Raw genomic sequence first — 12,403 nt, 5'->3', positions numbered from 1 at the left:
CAGCTTTAATATTGCATTCGCTGCCACGGCTGAACCCCCTTTGCAGAGCCTATTGCTACTGATCAGAGGTGCCCAGGCTCAGCGTCGCTTCCAGTTCTCCCCTCTTGTGCTCCCTCAGTGAGCAGCATCCAGCTACAGCAGCAAGGTCACCCCCAGGAGCAAATGTACAATCTCCTTCCAACAGGGCAGCACTTGCACTGGGCTGACCTCTCCCAAGGAGGGGTGTGCTCCGCCACATTAGCAGGGAGCACCCCACAATTAGGAGGGAAGAGCACCCCTGCCCTGATCCGGCTGCTCGGGCTGGCAGCACACGCTCCTGCTCACTACAAGTGCCCTGCTCATTAGCATGGGGTCACTCAGCTGCAGCAGGGCACAGGCACCGCTCGGTTGTTGCAACACCACTCACGTCCACTGCCATGGAAGTGCTGAATTTCCTTTAAGAGCTCTGAAGCTTTCAGTTTGAATTTAAGAGAGGAAAAAAAAAAATCCCACATAAAGAAGAGCAGGATCTTTGTAAACATATCAGAGGAACAAAAGAAAGTGAATCTTTGAGCCTCTTGACCTTGGCAATGTCCTTATAATTACAAGACTATTTATTTTCAGTTAAACCCCAACTATTGAACAGACAGTGTCAAGTTGTTTTTTCTGAGCAGGTGATTACCCTGCCTGACTAATCTAATGAAAATTATCAGGAGGCTACTGACCTCTCACTACACACACTAAATAATGCACAAAGCTTCAGGATCAGACAGGCAAATCATAGCCCTGCCTTATCTTATCACTTTCTATACAGCTCCAGGCTTGTTCTGCTCATGTTTGGCTGTGTTAGCCAAATGCTATCTCAGTGGAAACAACAGCGAAGCCAGCCCCGAGAATTGCACAGCAAAAAGTTACCTCCATAAGATTTATTTTTATAGGAGGCAAGAGCTGCAGCAGCAGATATATTTAGTCTTTAAGTTGCTGTCTGGCTCCTGGGCATGTAGGAGAAGGTGGTGGTCCCCTGGCATAGGGCTTTGGGAAAAGCAGCGTTGTCCCAGGACTTGGACACAGGGTACAAGGCAAGGAGTGAAGAAAGTGGTGCACAGAGAAAGGAGTATTTTAGGACAGATTATTTTGCAGATGCGAAAAACCACCCCCTCCAGCATATCCTCTCAAAAAAAAAAACAACACCCTTATTTCTAATCATTTTTGCAGGCAGGGCTGGCCGCCCAGGTGCCACAACAGGGGAGCAAGAGCACAGCAGGAGGGTGCCACTGGGGATGCTCCGTACCCAACCCCAGGTATGCTCCAGGGAATGGGGATCAGCAGCAGCCCTGCCCCACTCACTGCAACTCCCCTCTCCTTCGGGGAAAGGAGCAGCTAGAGCAGCAGCTGAAAGGGACAGGAACTACAGCTAGCAATTACAGAGACGAGACTTAAAAAGGGAGCCACAGAGAGGTTATCACATGCTCCCTGTGCAGCCTCAGCTTGAGCAGCATTCACAGCTAGAGAAATAGATTGCATAGGGGAGACTTCAGGCCTTAAATAAGTTTCCACCTGGGAAGCTACAGAGAACTGTGGAAAAAGCCCTGCTACAAAGGACAATTTAAGTTTAGCTTTTAAGCACTTCCCCAAGCATGAAACCCACACCACCACAGTGTGGGTGACACCCCGCCTGCCCAGACCCACTCTCACAGGCTCATTGACTCCAGGTCCTTCAGACCCCCCAGGAAAGAAGCTCCTTGCTCACTTACCGCCATCCAGAACCTTCTACTCCCAACTTTTGCAAACCCCTACCAGCCCCAAGAGCCACTCCCAGCAGCCTGTCCTCACCCTGCAGCACCTCCCCTTCCTCCAAAGCTCTCCCCACACCCCAAGCACCTGATTTAACCTCCCACCCTGGCTACCATGGGACTTGAGTCACTTTGCTCCACCTGGGGAGGTGCTAAGCAAGACACAGGTGAGCAGGATTCCTCACCTTTCAAATGGCCAGTTCCTCCTATCTTGCAGGCTTTCTGAAGGAGAGTGGCGAGCAACCTCCTCCAAACCCAGCAGGAGCAACAAGCACCAAGGTGGGTTTAGGCACAACAGAAAAAGGAACAAGAAAAATTATAGAAAGATGGGCAGGAAATAGCTCAAGATTCAGCTTTGGGAAAATACCAGCTAACACATGCAAGGAAAATGATCCATGGCAGAAATATTCAAAGGGAAGCAGAAATCTGGGAAAAATTAATGTCCACAGCAGCAATTGAGGGGGGACAGCGAGCAGGCAGGGCTCTGGAGCAGAGGCTCCCACCTCTGCAGGAGGGAGGAGGTGCTGGTGTCACTCTGGTGGGGCCGTGCCCTTTGCCAGAGGTGTCTTCAAAGCCTGGTCATGCTGTCTGGGCAGGGGACAGCTAAAAGGGTTAACTGGCCAGGACGCAGCAAAAGGAGGGTCCTTTGTTTTTCTTCTCCCCCCCCCCCCCCCCACTCTGGGTTGTAGAAAGCTGTCTGTTGCTGTGGCATCCAAGCCCCTTCTGGAAGAAGTTAGAAGGATAATTAAATTCCTCCATCTCCTAGCCTGGGTGACAGGAGCAACCTCGGGCGTACTGCTCGTTGAAGCCAGCGCTGTAATTGCTTGTGTCACAGCCTTGCTCCAGCCACGTGTGCTGGTTCTGCCCTTGAAAAAGCCCAGGCACAGCTCGGTTTGTGCCTCTGCCATGGAGCAGCTTCAGGGCACCTTCCCTGGGCACGGCAGCGAGCGCTGGGGCTGCGAGAGGGACACGGGCTGGGTGAAACCAGCACCGCTGCACGGAGTGGTGTGCCCTCCGAAGTGCCAGCCTTCCTGTTACGTGTTGCTCTGCTGGGGCAGGGAGACCTGAGGAGGTGCTGTGCAGAGCCTGGAGGCTGTAAAATGGGAGGAAGGGGTGGATTTAAAACTGTAGGGCGTAAATGGCAGGGCTGGTGCTGTGCGGATTCTCCCGCTCCAGTGCCTGCAGCAGCTCCCAGCTCTTTGCACCAGTTGCTCCAGTGCGGGGACAGCACTGTCCCCCCCTCGTGCTGGTGCCCAGCCAGCTCCCCCCACTGCTCGCACGGTGGCAGGGGGTTGTGACGCCCGGGAGGCACTGCAGCACACAGGCACTCGCAAACGCGTGTTCTGCAGAGGTTTCTCCTCTCCCAGGCCTGGTTTCCAGCTGGAGACACGTGTCCGTGCTTGTCCCCGAGGCAGGCAGCAGCAGAGGCATCCTCCGGTGCAGCTCCCTGCCAGCGGAGCATGGCAGAGCACCAGAGTGACAGCCGCCGGGGACAAGGGCACAACTTACTCACCGTGCACAGACAAGTACTCGCCTTCCTCGCTGGAAGCTGGCAGACGAGCCCCTTGTTAGTGTCACTTGGCCTGGCTGAGCTGGAACCCAGCTCGTTGCACGTATGCTCACCACCGAAACCTGGGCCAGATGCCCCATCCAGCCCCAGGAGGAGAACGGTGATTGCACCGAGCCCTTACCCTTGCCCTCCTCACCCCGGCACCTCTTCTCCTCTGCGATCCCTGGCTCTGCTGCTTTTCAGCACCCGCTGCCAGCTGAGTCCAGCATGGCCCAAGCAACAGGGGGAAAAAGGAAGCTGAAATCTGTTTCTCTTCATGCATCCAGCAGCAGAGCTGTTTCTCCAGCCCCCGTGCCTTTCTGCCAGTGACAGCGGAGGCAGGAGGAGCCCAGCTGGTCTCCTCCAAGGCAGGGATGGAGCAGGGGGAGCTGCTGCAGGGCCAGCACTTAAGAGAAAAGCATCTTCAGGCTGACAACTCAGCAAATCTGATCTGGAACTGGCAAGAGAAAATAAATGTAAAGCCTTCAAATGTCATTTGAGGGGTTTGGCTGCCAGAAGAGCTAGAGACAGACAGATAAGCGCACAGCACTGAACAGAGGGACGGATGCTCTGCTTTTGTCTAGGCAAGGAGAATTTACTAATGTGTCCCGCAGCTGGCATGAGCTGTCAGCAACTCAAGAAATCTGGTTTTCTGCCACCAGCTCTGCTCTGGGACCTCCAGGAAATCCCAAAGCCATTCCAGGTTGCAGTTTCCTCTCTTTGCAGGCCATGATAGTTCCCCGCATCCCCAAGGCTGTGGCAAGGCTCAAGGCTGACCGTGGTAATGTGCCATGGCAAGCAGCTCCCGGGAGCCCCCCAGAACTACATGCAGATGTGGGTTTCACTGTGCAATAAGCGAAGACCCGACCACTGGCCAGCCCATCCTGACTCCTTGTTGTGAGAGGCAAAATCAAAACCATCCTTCCTTTGCCATTGATGCCTCTGACCTGGGCAGGTGGCATTGTCTTCTCCTGTCTTTGCCAGCCCTGGGGATATGATAAGCCCATTTTCTTTCCTATTTGGGGGGGGGGGGGGAAGCATTGCTGGTCCAGCTGCAAGTAAAGAAGTGCCAAAATTAGGAAGCACATATCCTGTATGCTCTTGATGTCAGGGACCCATCTTGGGTGCTGAAGTTACCCTCCATCCCTGTTTCTCGGAGGAGGAGGCTAGGTGGACCTGAAGTCGCTGGTCCAGAGCAAAGAGGGATGAGGGGCCTGGGCTGTGCCACAACATTTGGGTTCACAGAGCCCAGCCTGCACGTTCTGCAGGCAAAATAGTTGCAGACAAAAGAGGGAGCCCCCCCAAAGTGCTCTGGGAGTTGGGACATGCAGAAACAACCCCCCCCTTAAAGGAGAAAGGGCTTCTGCCAGGTGTCACGGCACGCGTGTGGCATGGCCAAAAACGTCCTCCAGCCCACGTGCTCCCTCCTGCATCGCCTTCAGCGTTAGCCAGTGCTCCGTGCCTGCCACAGTCCCTGCTTTCATGAATGAGATTAAAAACTAGACGCACCAACATACCCAATGGGCCTGTCAAACTAATAACGTTAGAAGGACTGGAGATACAGCAGCAGCAAGGGCCAGCCCCTGCTCCAGAGCCCTTGCAGAAATCACGCACGCAGGAGACAGAAAAGCCTCCGCCGTTCCCGGAACCAGGTCAATAAAAGCACAGACAACTCCATCCAGAGACGGAGACTTTTTATGAATCACAAGAAAGAGCAGCTTCAGCTCCCTCGGCTGCAGATAGGTGGGCAGGCACGGCGGGGCGAGCGGGGGAACGTGTCTGCGCAACACGTGTGCGGGCGTGCAGCGAGAGGAAGCGGCGCAGCAAAGCTGGGACAAACAGCGACCTCTCGTCCACCCCAAGCCGGGTTCCCAAATCAAACAGCCTCCAGCACGCCAGCAAAATGCGCTTCTTTCAGGTGCTTCCAGAACAAAACCCCTCCCCTCCCCAAATTAATAGGTATTCGCGGGTGCACCTTTGCTGTAACACTGTTATTTCCAGAGCTCCTGGCTAGGTGAGAAGCCCGGAGGACTGGACAGAGCTTTTTTGATCAAATCTCAGAGCAACAGCAGTGTTTTGTTCTCTTTCCTTTTTTTTTTAATGCATTTATTTTTCAATCCACCAGTTGAGAGGCGAAGGAAGCGATGCCCAAAGGAGGGTAAATCACACATCGGAGAAGTCTGGGACAAGCTGCCTGCCCTTTGCACCCGAGAGCCACGGTCTAACTGCAGGAGAGGATGTGTCCTCATTATCACCAGCCTTATTTTTAGTTCCTGGACAAAATGACTGTGGATTGAAGCCTGGCTGCTGTATTCCAAGCAGACACGCTTGATTTCAGGAGCAGACAATCGCGCCAGCCCCAAGGACCGCAGCAGGGTCCTGCACGTTCCTGCGTCCAGCCTCCACGTTATTCTCACCCATGCTCCGGAGACTGGGAAAGCCACCAGAGACCACGAGATGTAGGACAAATACCAGGCTGCAACTTTGCGAACAAAATGCATTCACTGGCTTAACACCCACATAATTAAAAGCAGGCGCATCCCTTGGTAATTACCAGCACGGGGATGTGCCTGGCTCTGTGTTTGCTTTAGGGGGCCGGTGGCGCTACCTACAAAAGCAAAGCTGGTTGCCAGTCCCTCTGCAGAGCGAGGCTGCTCAAAGCGCTGGGAAAACAAGGAGCTGAGCCTGCCGTGCCCCGAGGGTCCCCTTCTGCCCCCATCCAAGCAGGAGCACCAGTAGCTCCACCTGGCTCCTGCCGGCTCTGAGCACCGCGGCTGGAAATGGGCGACTCGTGCTGCTGGGGAGTGAACTGGTGCAGTAAAGACGAAGTGACTCAAGGAACAAAAAGCAGGGAGCAGGAGCAGTCCCAGAGCTGCCCCGTCCCTTCTCTCAGAGGGGTACCCAGCCAGGTCTCAGTTGGTCCCGTGTCCCCTCCGTCCCCCCACCAGCTGCTGTGAATGCAACTAGCCCTCCTTCCCAGTCCCATCTACTGCAAAACCCTCCAGCCTTCCTCGTCCACCCTCCCCAAGCAGGGAGCAGCACAAACCCACCCCCTGGGGGAGAGGGAGGGGAGGTCTCCCCCATCGTGGTGCTGGGATTAATTCTTCTGTCTGCGGCAGCTTCCTTTCGCTCGGTGGCTCTACAGACATCGTTTGAAGCCAGCAACAGCCCCAGAGGGCAATGCAAGTCACCTGAAGGGAAACAGCTTCCTCTGGCGCTGACATTCGGGCTGCCCCCGGGACAGGGAGCATCGATGACATCTTCAGGGTGTCACGGCTAATTAGAGCCCTGACTATACCCTCTAATTAGGTAACACCTTCAGACAAATCGCCTTCTCCCCTACAAACCACATCACCGCCTTCGGATACCATCCCTAATCGACTTAAAAGCGCTCCGTCCCAGCCCTCCTTCCACTTCACAGGGCAGCCCAAAAATCAATAAAGCCCCGAGCTGGCTGCAGGAGGCCGAGCACAGCCGGGGATGTGGCACTGGCAAGGATGGACACCCGCCTCTGGCCGGGGCAGAAGGCAAGCAGCATCACATCGTCCTCTTCCCTTCCATCTCCAGTCCTCCCAGCACTACTGGGAGCAGCCAGCACAGCCTGCTCCGGGAGAACAGGAGTGTTTGGGATGCATCGGTGTCCTCCTTAAAATGCTGCCTGGGGGCTTGGGAGAGAAGCAGCGCTCTGGCTCCCCGTGTCTGGCAGCCAGAAGGCATTTGAAAACTGACCACTTAGAAATTACTGCGCCAGGCTGTTATCAAGCTTCAGCATTTCAGTCCAGAAGCTTGACTTCTGTTTTCATTAAGTAATGAATAAACTGAAAGTGTCTGGATGTTTTCAGTTTCCCACCAGTGCAAAATTTTTAGCAGATAACCAAAAAAAAGAAAACAACCCCAAGCCCAAAAAAACAAAACAAAATAGAAAAACAATGTGCAAACACGCTGAGCAAAAACTATCAAAATTCATAGAAGATAAATATTGAATCCTTCCAAGCCTGCTATGAGAACAATGTCTCTTTATTTGCTTTTTCACGAGGTTTGTTATAACAAGAGAGATACTACAGTGTGCAGTGCTTCAATATACACACGCGCATTCACAGCTGGAATAATAGACTTTAAGGACAAAAGGCAATATTACAGTTGAATTTATGCAGAAATGCATAAGCACGCCTTCAACAACACATTCTTTGCACCCTTCCCAGCTATACACGTGGACACGTATATCTCGTATGTCCACACACGCACACACCACGTCCCGGATCGATCAGAACCGCTCATTAAATCAGCCTCTCTAAAGTTTCTGCTGCTTTGGGAAAACATGACCCCGAGGAGACATCACACGTGAACTTAACATCCAGCAGAAAATGAAACCATAACACGCTTCGTCTTGAAAGCGAACCCCCCAGCCTAACTCAATCCCCCGTCTGGACAAAGCCTCTGGAGAGGAATTAAAACCATGCTAGGTGTTTCCTGGATTTCCCAAATTCCCCGGAGACTCTCTGGCTGCGTCCACCTCCTTCTCGCTTCGGAGATGTTTCCGGCTGAGCGCTCCCGTCCCCGGTCCCGCTGCGGAGAAATGCCACGGGTCCTGCGGAGCTGCAGCCGGAGAGCCGCGTCCTGCCCGCGCCGCGGCGACACGACAGGGACTGAGGACAAGTGGCCTGGGTCAGCCCCTGGTCTCCGCTGGGGTTTAATTCCTGCCAAATGTGCAGGGGAATTGTGCAAGGGGGTTGAATAGGTCAAGCTTTCGCATCTTCCCATTCCCAACAAAGGGATTCCAGCAGATCTCGTGCCCCCTAGTGTCATCCTGGCGAAGGGACCGGCACCAGACCGGGACCAGGACCAGGACCAGGACCACCCGCTGCCATCCCTCCAGGGTCTGCCCCAGACTGCACCAGGGACTTTGCCCACATTATGGCCGGCGGTGGCCAAACGCTGGTGCCCTGCTGGTCCCCAGACCACAGCTACGTGCCGCTTCCTCCAGGCATCCCGCTCCGGGGAAAGGCAGCGCAGCCACGCTCGCTGGCCCCGCCGAGCCCCGCAGGGCAGTGACATCCCCGCAGGTGTCCCTGTGCCCGGCACGGTGCCACCTCCCTGACGGTCCCGCAGAGCCCCGGCGAAACCTTCCCCACCAGCAGATAGCCCGAGCGGTGTCCCTGGAGAGGGGCCAAGAGGAGGAGGCAGAGAGCATCTGCAGTGGCCACTGTCCAGAACACAACTCCTCCTAAAAATAGATGGTCCCTGGAAGGGCACGGCCCTCCCAGCTAACGGGGACGAGCAGCGCTAGGAGCTCAAGGTTTGGGACGACGAAACTTCAAAATGCACAACAGACTTCTGCGTCAAGTCCCCTTTTCGTGCCTGCGCCAGGCCAGCACCTGTGGCATTGAGCTCTGGGTGTCAGCACGAGAAGCGATGCACAAAACCAGCCCAGGGCCAGCAGCCCTGTGTGCCAGCTCCTGGGAAAATCCCGAATTTGTTGTGGTGCTGATGGGTGCGAGTGGGACTGAAGCACCCAGCTGACCCCGTAGATGCAGCACCTAAATGAGAGGCGTGCGCTGGACAGGAGTGCAGGGAATTTGTGCATCAAGAATGCGCACGGGCCTCAGTTTCCCCATCCATCCTGCAGCCCCCATGCAGCTCTCCTTCCTTCATTTTGCTCCTCTTACCTTGTTGAACCATCAGCTTTTGTGGGGAGAGGCACAGCGGTCTCCTGACCCCCTCCCAAACAGCACTTGGAGCACCAGCCTCTTCCAGCGTGTGCTAGCAGCACACAAACCAAGCTCAGCAACCCACCACCAAAATTTGGAGGAATTCTCCCCAGGGCACTGACCTGGGTATGCTGCTTCCTTCTGCAACACCGAGCAGGGACTATAGCTTAGAATAATGGGGAAGTAACTCAGTTCAATGCTGACAAAGCATCACAAGCCCCAGCGGGGTGGGAGGGGAGGAGGTGTCCTTCCCTCGCGCTGCCATGCCTGGTATACATCATGTTTAGGGCCAGACATACGTCACTGACACAAAATGGACAAATTGGAGGGATTTCAGAAAAACGAGCGACAAAAATGATCAGGAGGCAGAAAGGATTGATTTACAAGGGGAGATTAAAAGAGCTGCGATCGGTCTAGCTGGGCTGAGCAAGTACTGACAGAGTGAGTCGGATGCTAATCTGCAAATGGGATGAAAACGATAGGAATAATTTAGCGTCTTCATTAGGAATGGGATGAAATTAAGGGGAACTCAGGGCTGAGTATGTAGGTGAGACATAATAATAAATGAATAAAAATAAAAACCAACAACCCCAAACAAAACTCCTTTCCTAGTTACCCAGGGTTTAGTTTCTGCCAAAACACACAATATCTGCAAAACTCTCTCTGCCGAGGGCAGCATCCTTGGGAGCAACCCTGCCTCTGAGCCCAAGGTGTGTGCACGCATGCACGCTCACACATACGCACAAATGGACGCGGACACACAGAGCCCTTTCCCACCCCGATTTGCACCCGGGAGAGCAGCAGGGCCCCGTGAGGACGGCAGCATGGTGCTTGCTGAGGGAAGGGCCGTGCCGAGGACGCCGTTGCTCGCCCAGCTCTGCACGGGGCGAGGTGCTGAGGCGGCTCCTGCAGACTCGCAGCCGTGAGCCTGGCGGCGAGCGCTCCGATATTTACGCACCAACGGCACATTACTCAGCAACTCCCGCCTGTCAGGCGTAATGGCAGCGGCAGCAATAACAAATGACAGAGCCGAGTCAAGCTCCCCGGCCGCGCGCCCAGCCCTGGCAGGAGCAGGATGCGTCCCTCCAGCTCCGCAGGGGATTACCGAGCGTGGCCAGGAGTGCTGGCTTGCACCCACAGAGCTCCCACCACCACTTTTGGAGAGACATCTCCGAAAACTGAGGTCGACCGCAGTTACTTGCACTCCTGTGTGTATCACAAGCTCTGTGGCTCTGTGGGGACCAGGGGCTGCTTCCTCCCCTGGTTCAGGAGGTGCTGGGCACCTTCCATAGGGGGGCTCAGCGCCTCGGCAGGAGCGGCTCCGCTCAGGGTAAATCAGACCAAAGGGAACGCACGATCGTCAGCTCATGGCTTGGCCTGCTCTGACAATAGGCTCGGATGAAGTTATCCGAAAGGGCTGTTGCAAAGAAGTCTGGCAGGCACGGGGCTCTCATTTCCAAAGCACAGCTCATCACTGGACAGTCCACCCTCCCCAGCAAGCCCTAGTCCCAGCACCTATTCCCAGTGAGATGCCTGGCCGGGCACGAGCATCCCTGCACATCACCAGCCATCACAGCAAAGCTCAGCTCCTCACGGCGGGGCAGGGAGCAAGAACGGCTGCCAGAGCTAAATTTGCAAAATCCTAGCAGAAGTCAGCGAGGTCCGGAGCAAAAGGCAACCTGAGGAAAGGACCTCCGGGCTTATCCCACAAATAAAAACGCAAAGAGACCTGAAAAAGCAACCAAAGTGTTCAGCAGGCAATTCCCCTTCTGCAACCTGTGCTACAGAGACGTGTATATAAGCACGGGGTGGGGAAGAAAGGGGAAAAATGTTTATCGGCTTTCTAAGAGGGAGAGGGAGAAATGCCAATCTTTATACCCAAAAAAAAAAAAAAAAAAAAGTTTAGTGGATTAAGAAACAATGGCTGGAGGAGCATGGGGAAGCCGAAACACGCAAAGCAGGTCCTGTCCCCGGCAAGGGCAGCCCGGAGTAGCTCACGCGCCGGTTAGAGTCCCGATCCGGATTTAGGATTGCAGAGGGGAAGTCACCAAGATGTGGGGATGTCAGGGAGTTTGTGCAGCACAGGGAACGGTGTGTGTTATGCAATTCTGGAAAGCAGCCCTCGTCGCGCTCGGGGTGAGCTGCCGAGCCCGGGGGAGAGCAGATCCACAGGCACGCCAGATGATATTCTTATAAAATCAGCACACACACCCCCAACCCCCCAAAAATAAAACCACACACACACAAAAAAAAGAACAAAACATAAAAATCAGCGCTGCCACGGCAGAGGAGAGGGCAGGTTGCGCTTTTGGAGAAAGGAGGCAAAACTCTGCTCTCCCGCCCGGGAAATCCACAGGCTGCAGCTGACAAAGAGCCCCCCCGCAACCTCGGCTCCGGCACGACTAATGCAATGCAGCAGGCGGCCGGGCTCATCCCCTCCCTGCCTGCAACCTGGTGCGGAGGCAGCGGCGGCAGCGCCGCGCTCCCGGCCGGGGGGACGCGGGGCCGGGGACCCGCGGTGGCGCTGGGGGGGGGGCGGCGAGGACACGCGGACACGGGGACACGCGGACACCCCACGGACACCCGGAGCGGGAAGTGAACTTGCCCCAGATTCTTTCCCCGTGGGTTTCGCCCCCTGCCCCGCTGGCGACGGCGAGGTCCACGGCGGGGCGCGGACACGCGTGGGAAGGTGCTGGGGGGGGGGGTGGCGGGGGGGAAGAGGAGGCGTGGAGAGGGGGAGGAGGGCAGCGATCCCGGCCGCCCCCATCGGCAGCAGGAAAGCAGCGGCGTTTCGGCGCAGGGCGGCTGGCACCGCGGACCCCCGGAGCCAGCCTCTCCCTCCCCATCTCCCACACCCCCCCCCCCCTTCCACACCCGCCCCCCTCCCCAAGGCCGCCCCCCGTACTCACGGCTCCCTCCTCGCCGCCGCTCCCGGCTCTACCCCATGCAACCACCGGCTGCTTCTGCACCGGCTCGGGGGCTATAAGCTCTTTTAAACTCCACCACATAACCCATGTGACCGCAGAAGCCACTGGTAAGGAGCGCCGGGGAGCCAGCGATGAGCTCAGCCCGCACCCCCCGGCACAGCGCCGCGGCCGCGCTCCCGGCCCCGCCGCGCACGCCCGCCCCACGCCCGCACCCCCCCCTTTTTATTTTATTTTTCCCCCCCAACACACTTCTCTCCCCCCATATCCACGCGCGGGTCTTTCCACGAGAGCCTTTGCACGCGCCCCCGCGGGCCCCGCAGCCCCCTTTCCGCCCCCACGCCACGCCACGCACACGCGTGGGTGCTGCCCCGCGGATGCTGAGAAGGGGGAGGAAGGGGCACCGCGCCCCCCCCCCCCCCCCCCTTGCACACGCAGTCTGGTGAATGC

At 56.2% G+C, this 12,403-nt stretch overlaps 1 protein-coding gene across 1 annotated transcript in view; it reads right to left on the bottom strand.

The window, feature by feature from the left end:
* Positions 1-12,098, bottom strand: part of CNTFR (ciliary neurotrophic factor receptor) — a 178,071-nt gene extending 165,973 nt beyond the window's left edge. Inside the window, exon 1 of the mRNA XM_066988073.1 lies at positions 11,939-12,098. Coding sequence (XP_066844174.1) covers positions 11,939-12,037 — 99 coding nt within the window. The 5' untranslated portion in view covers positions 12,038-12,098. The remainder of the gene's footprint in view (positions 1-11,938) is intronic.
* Between the last annotated feature and the right edge of the window lie 305 nt (positions 12,099-12,403).

Source organism: Anser cygnoides, chromosome Z (assembly GCF_040182565.1).
Source record: "Anser cygnoides isolate HZ-2024a breed goose chromosome Z, Taihu_goose_T2T_genome, whole genome shotgun sequence".
NCBI lineage: Eukaryota > Metazoa > Chordata > Aves > Anseriformes > Anatidae > Anser > Anser cygnoides.
Note: the sequence above shows the minus strand (reverse complement) of the source record. Positions and strands in the feature narration are given on the sequence as shown.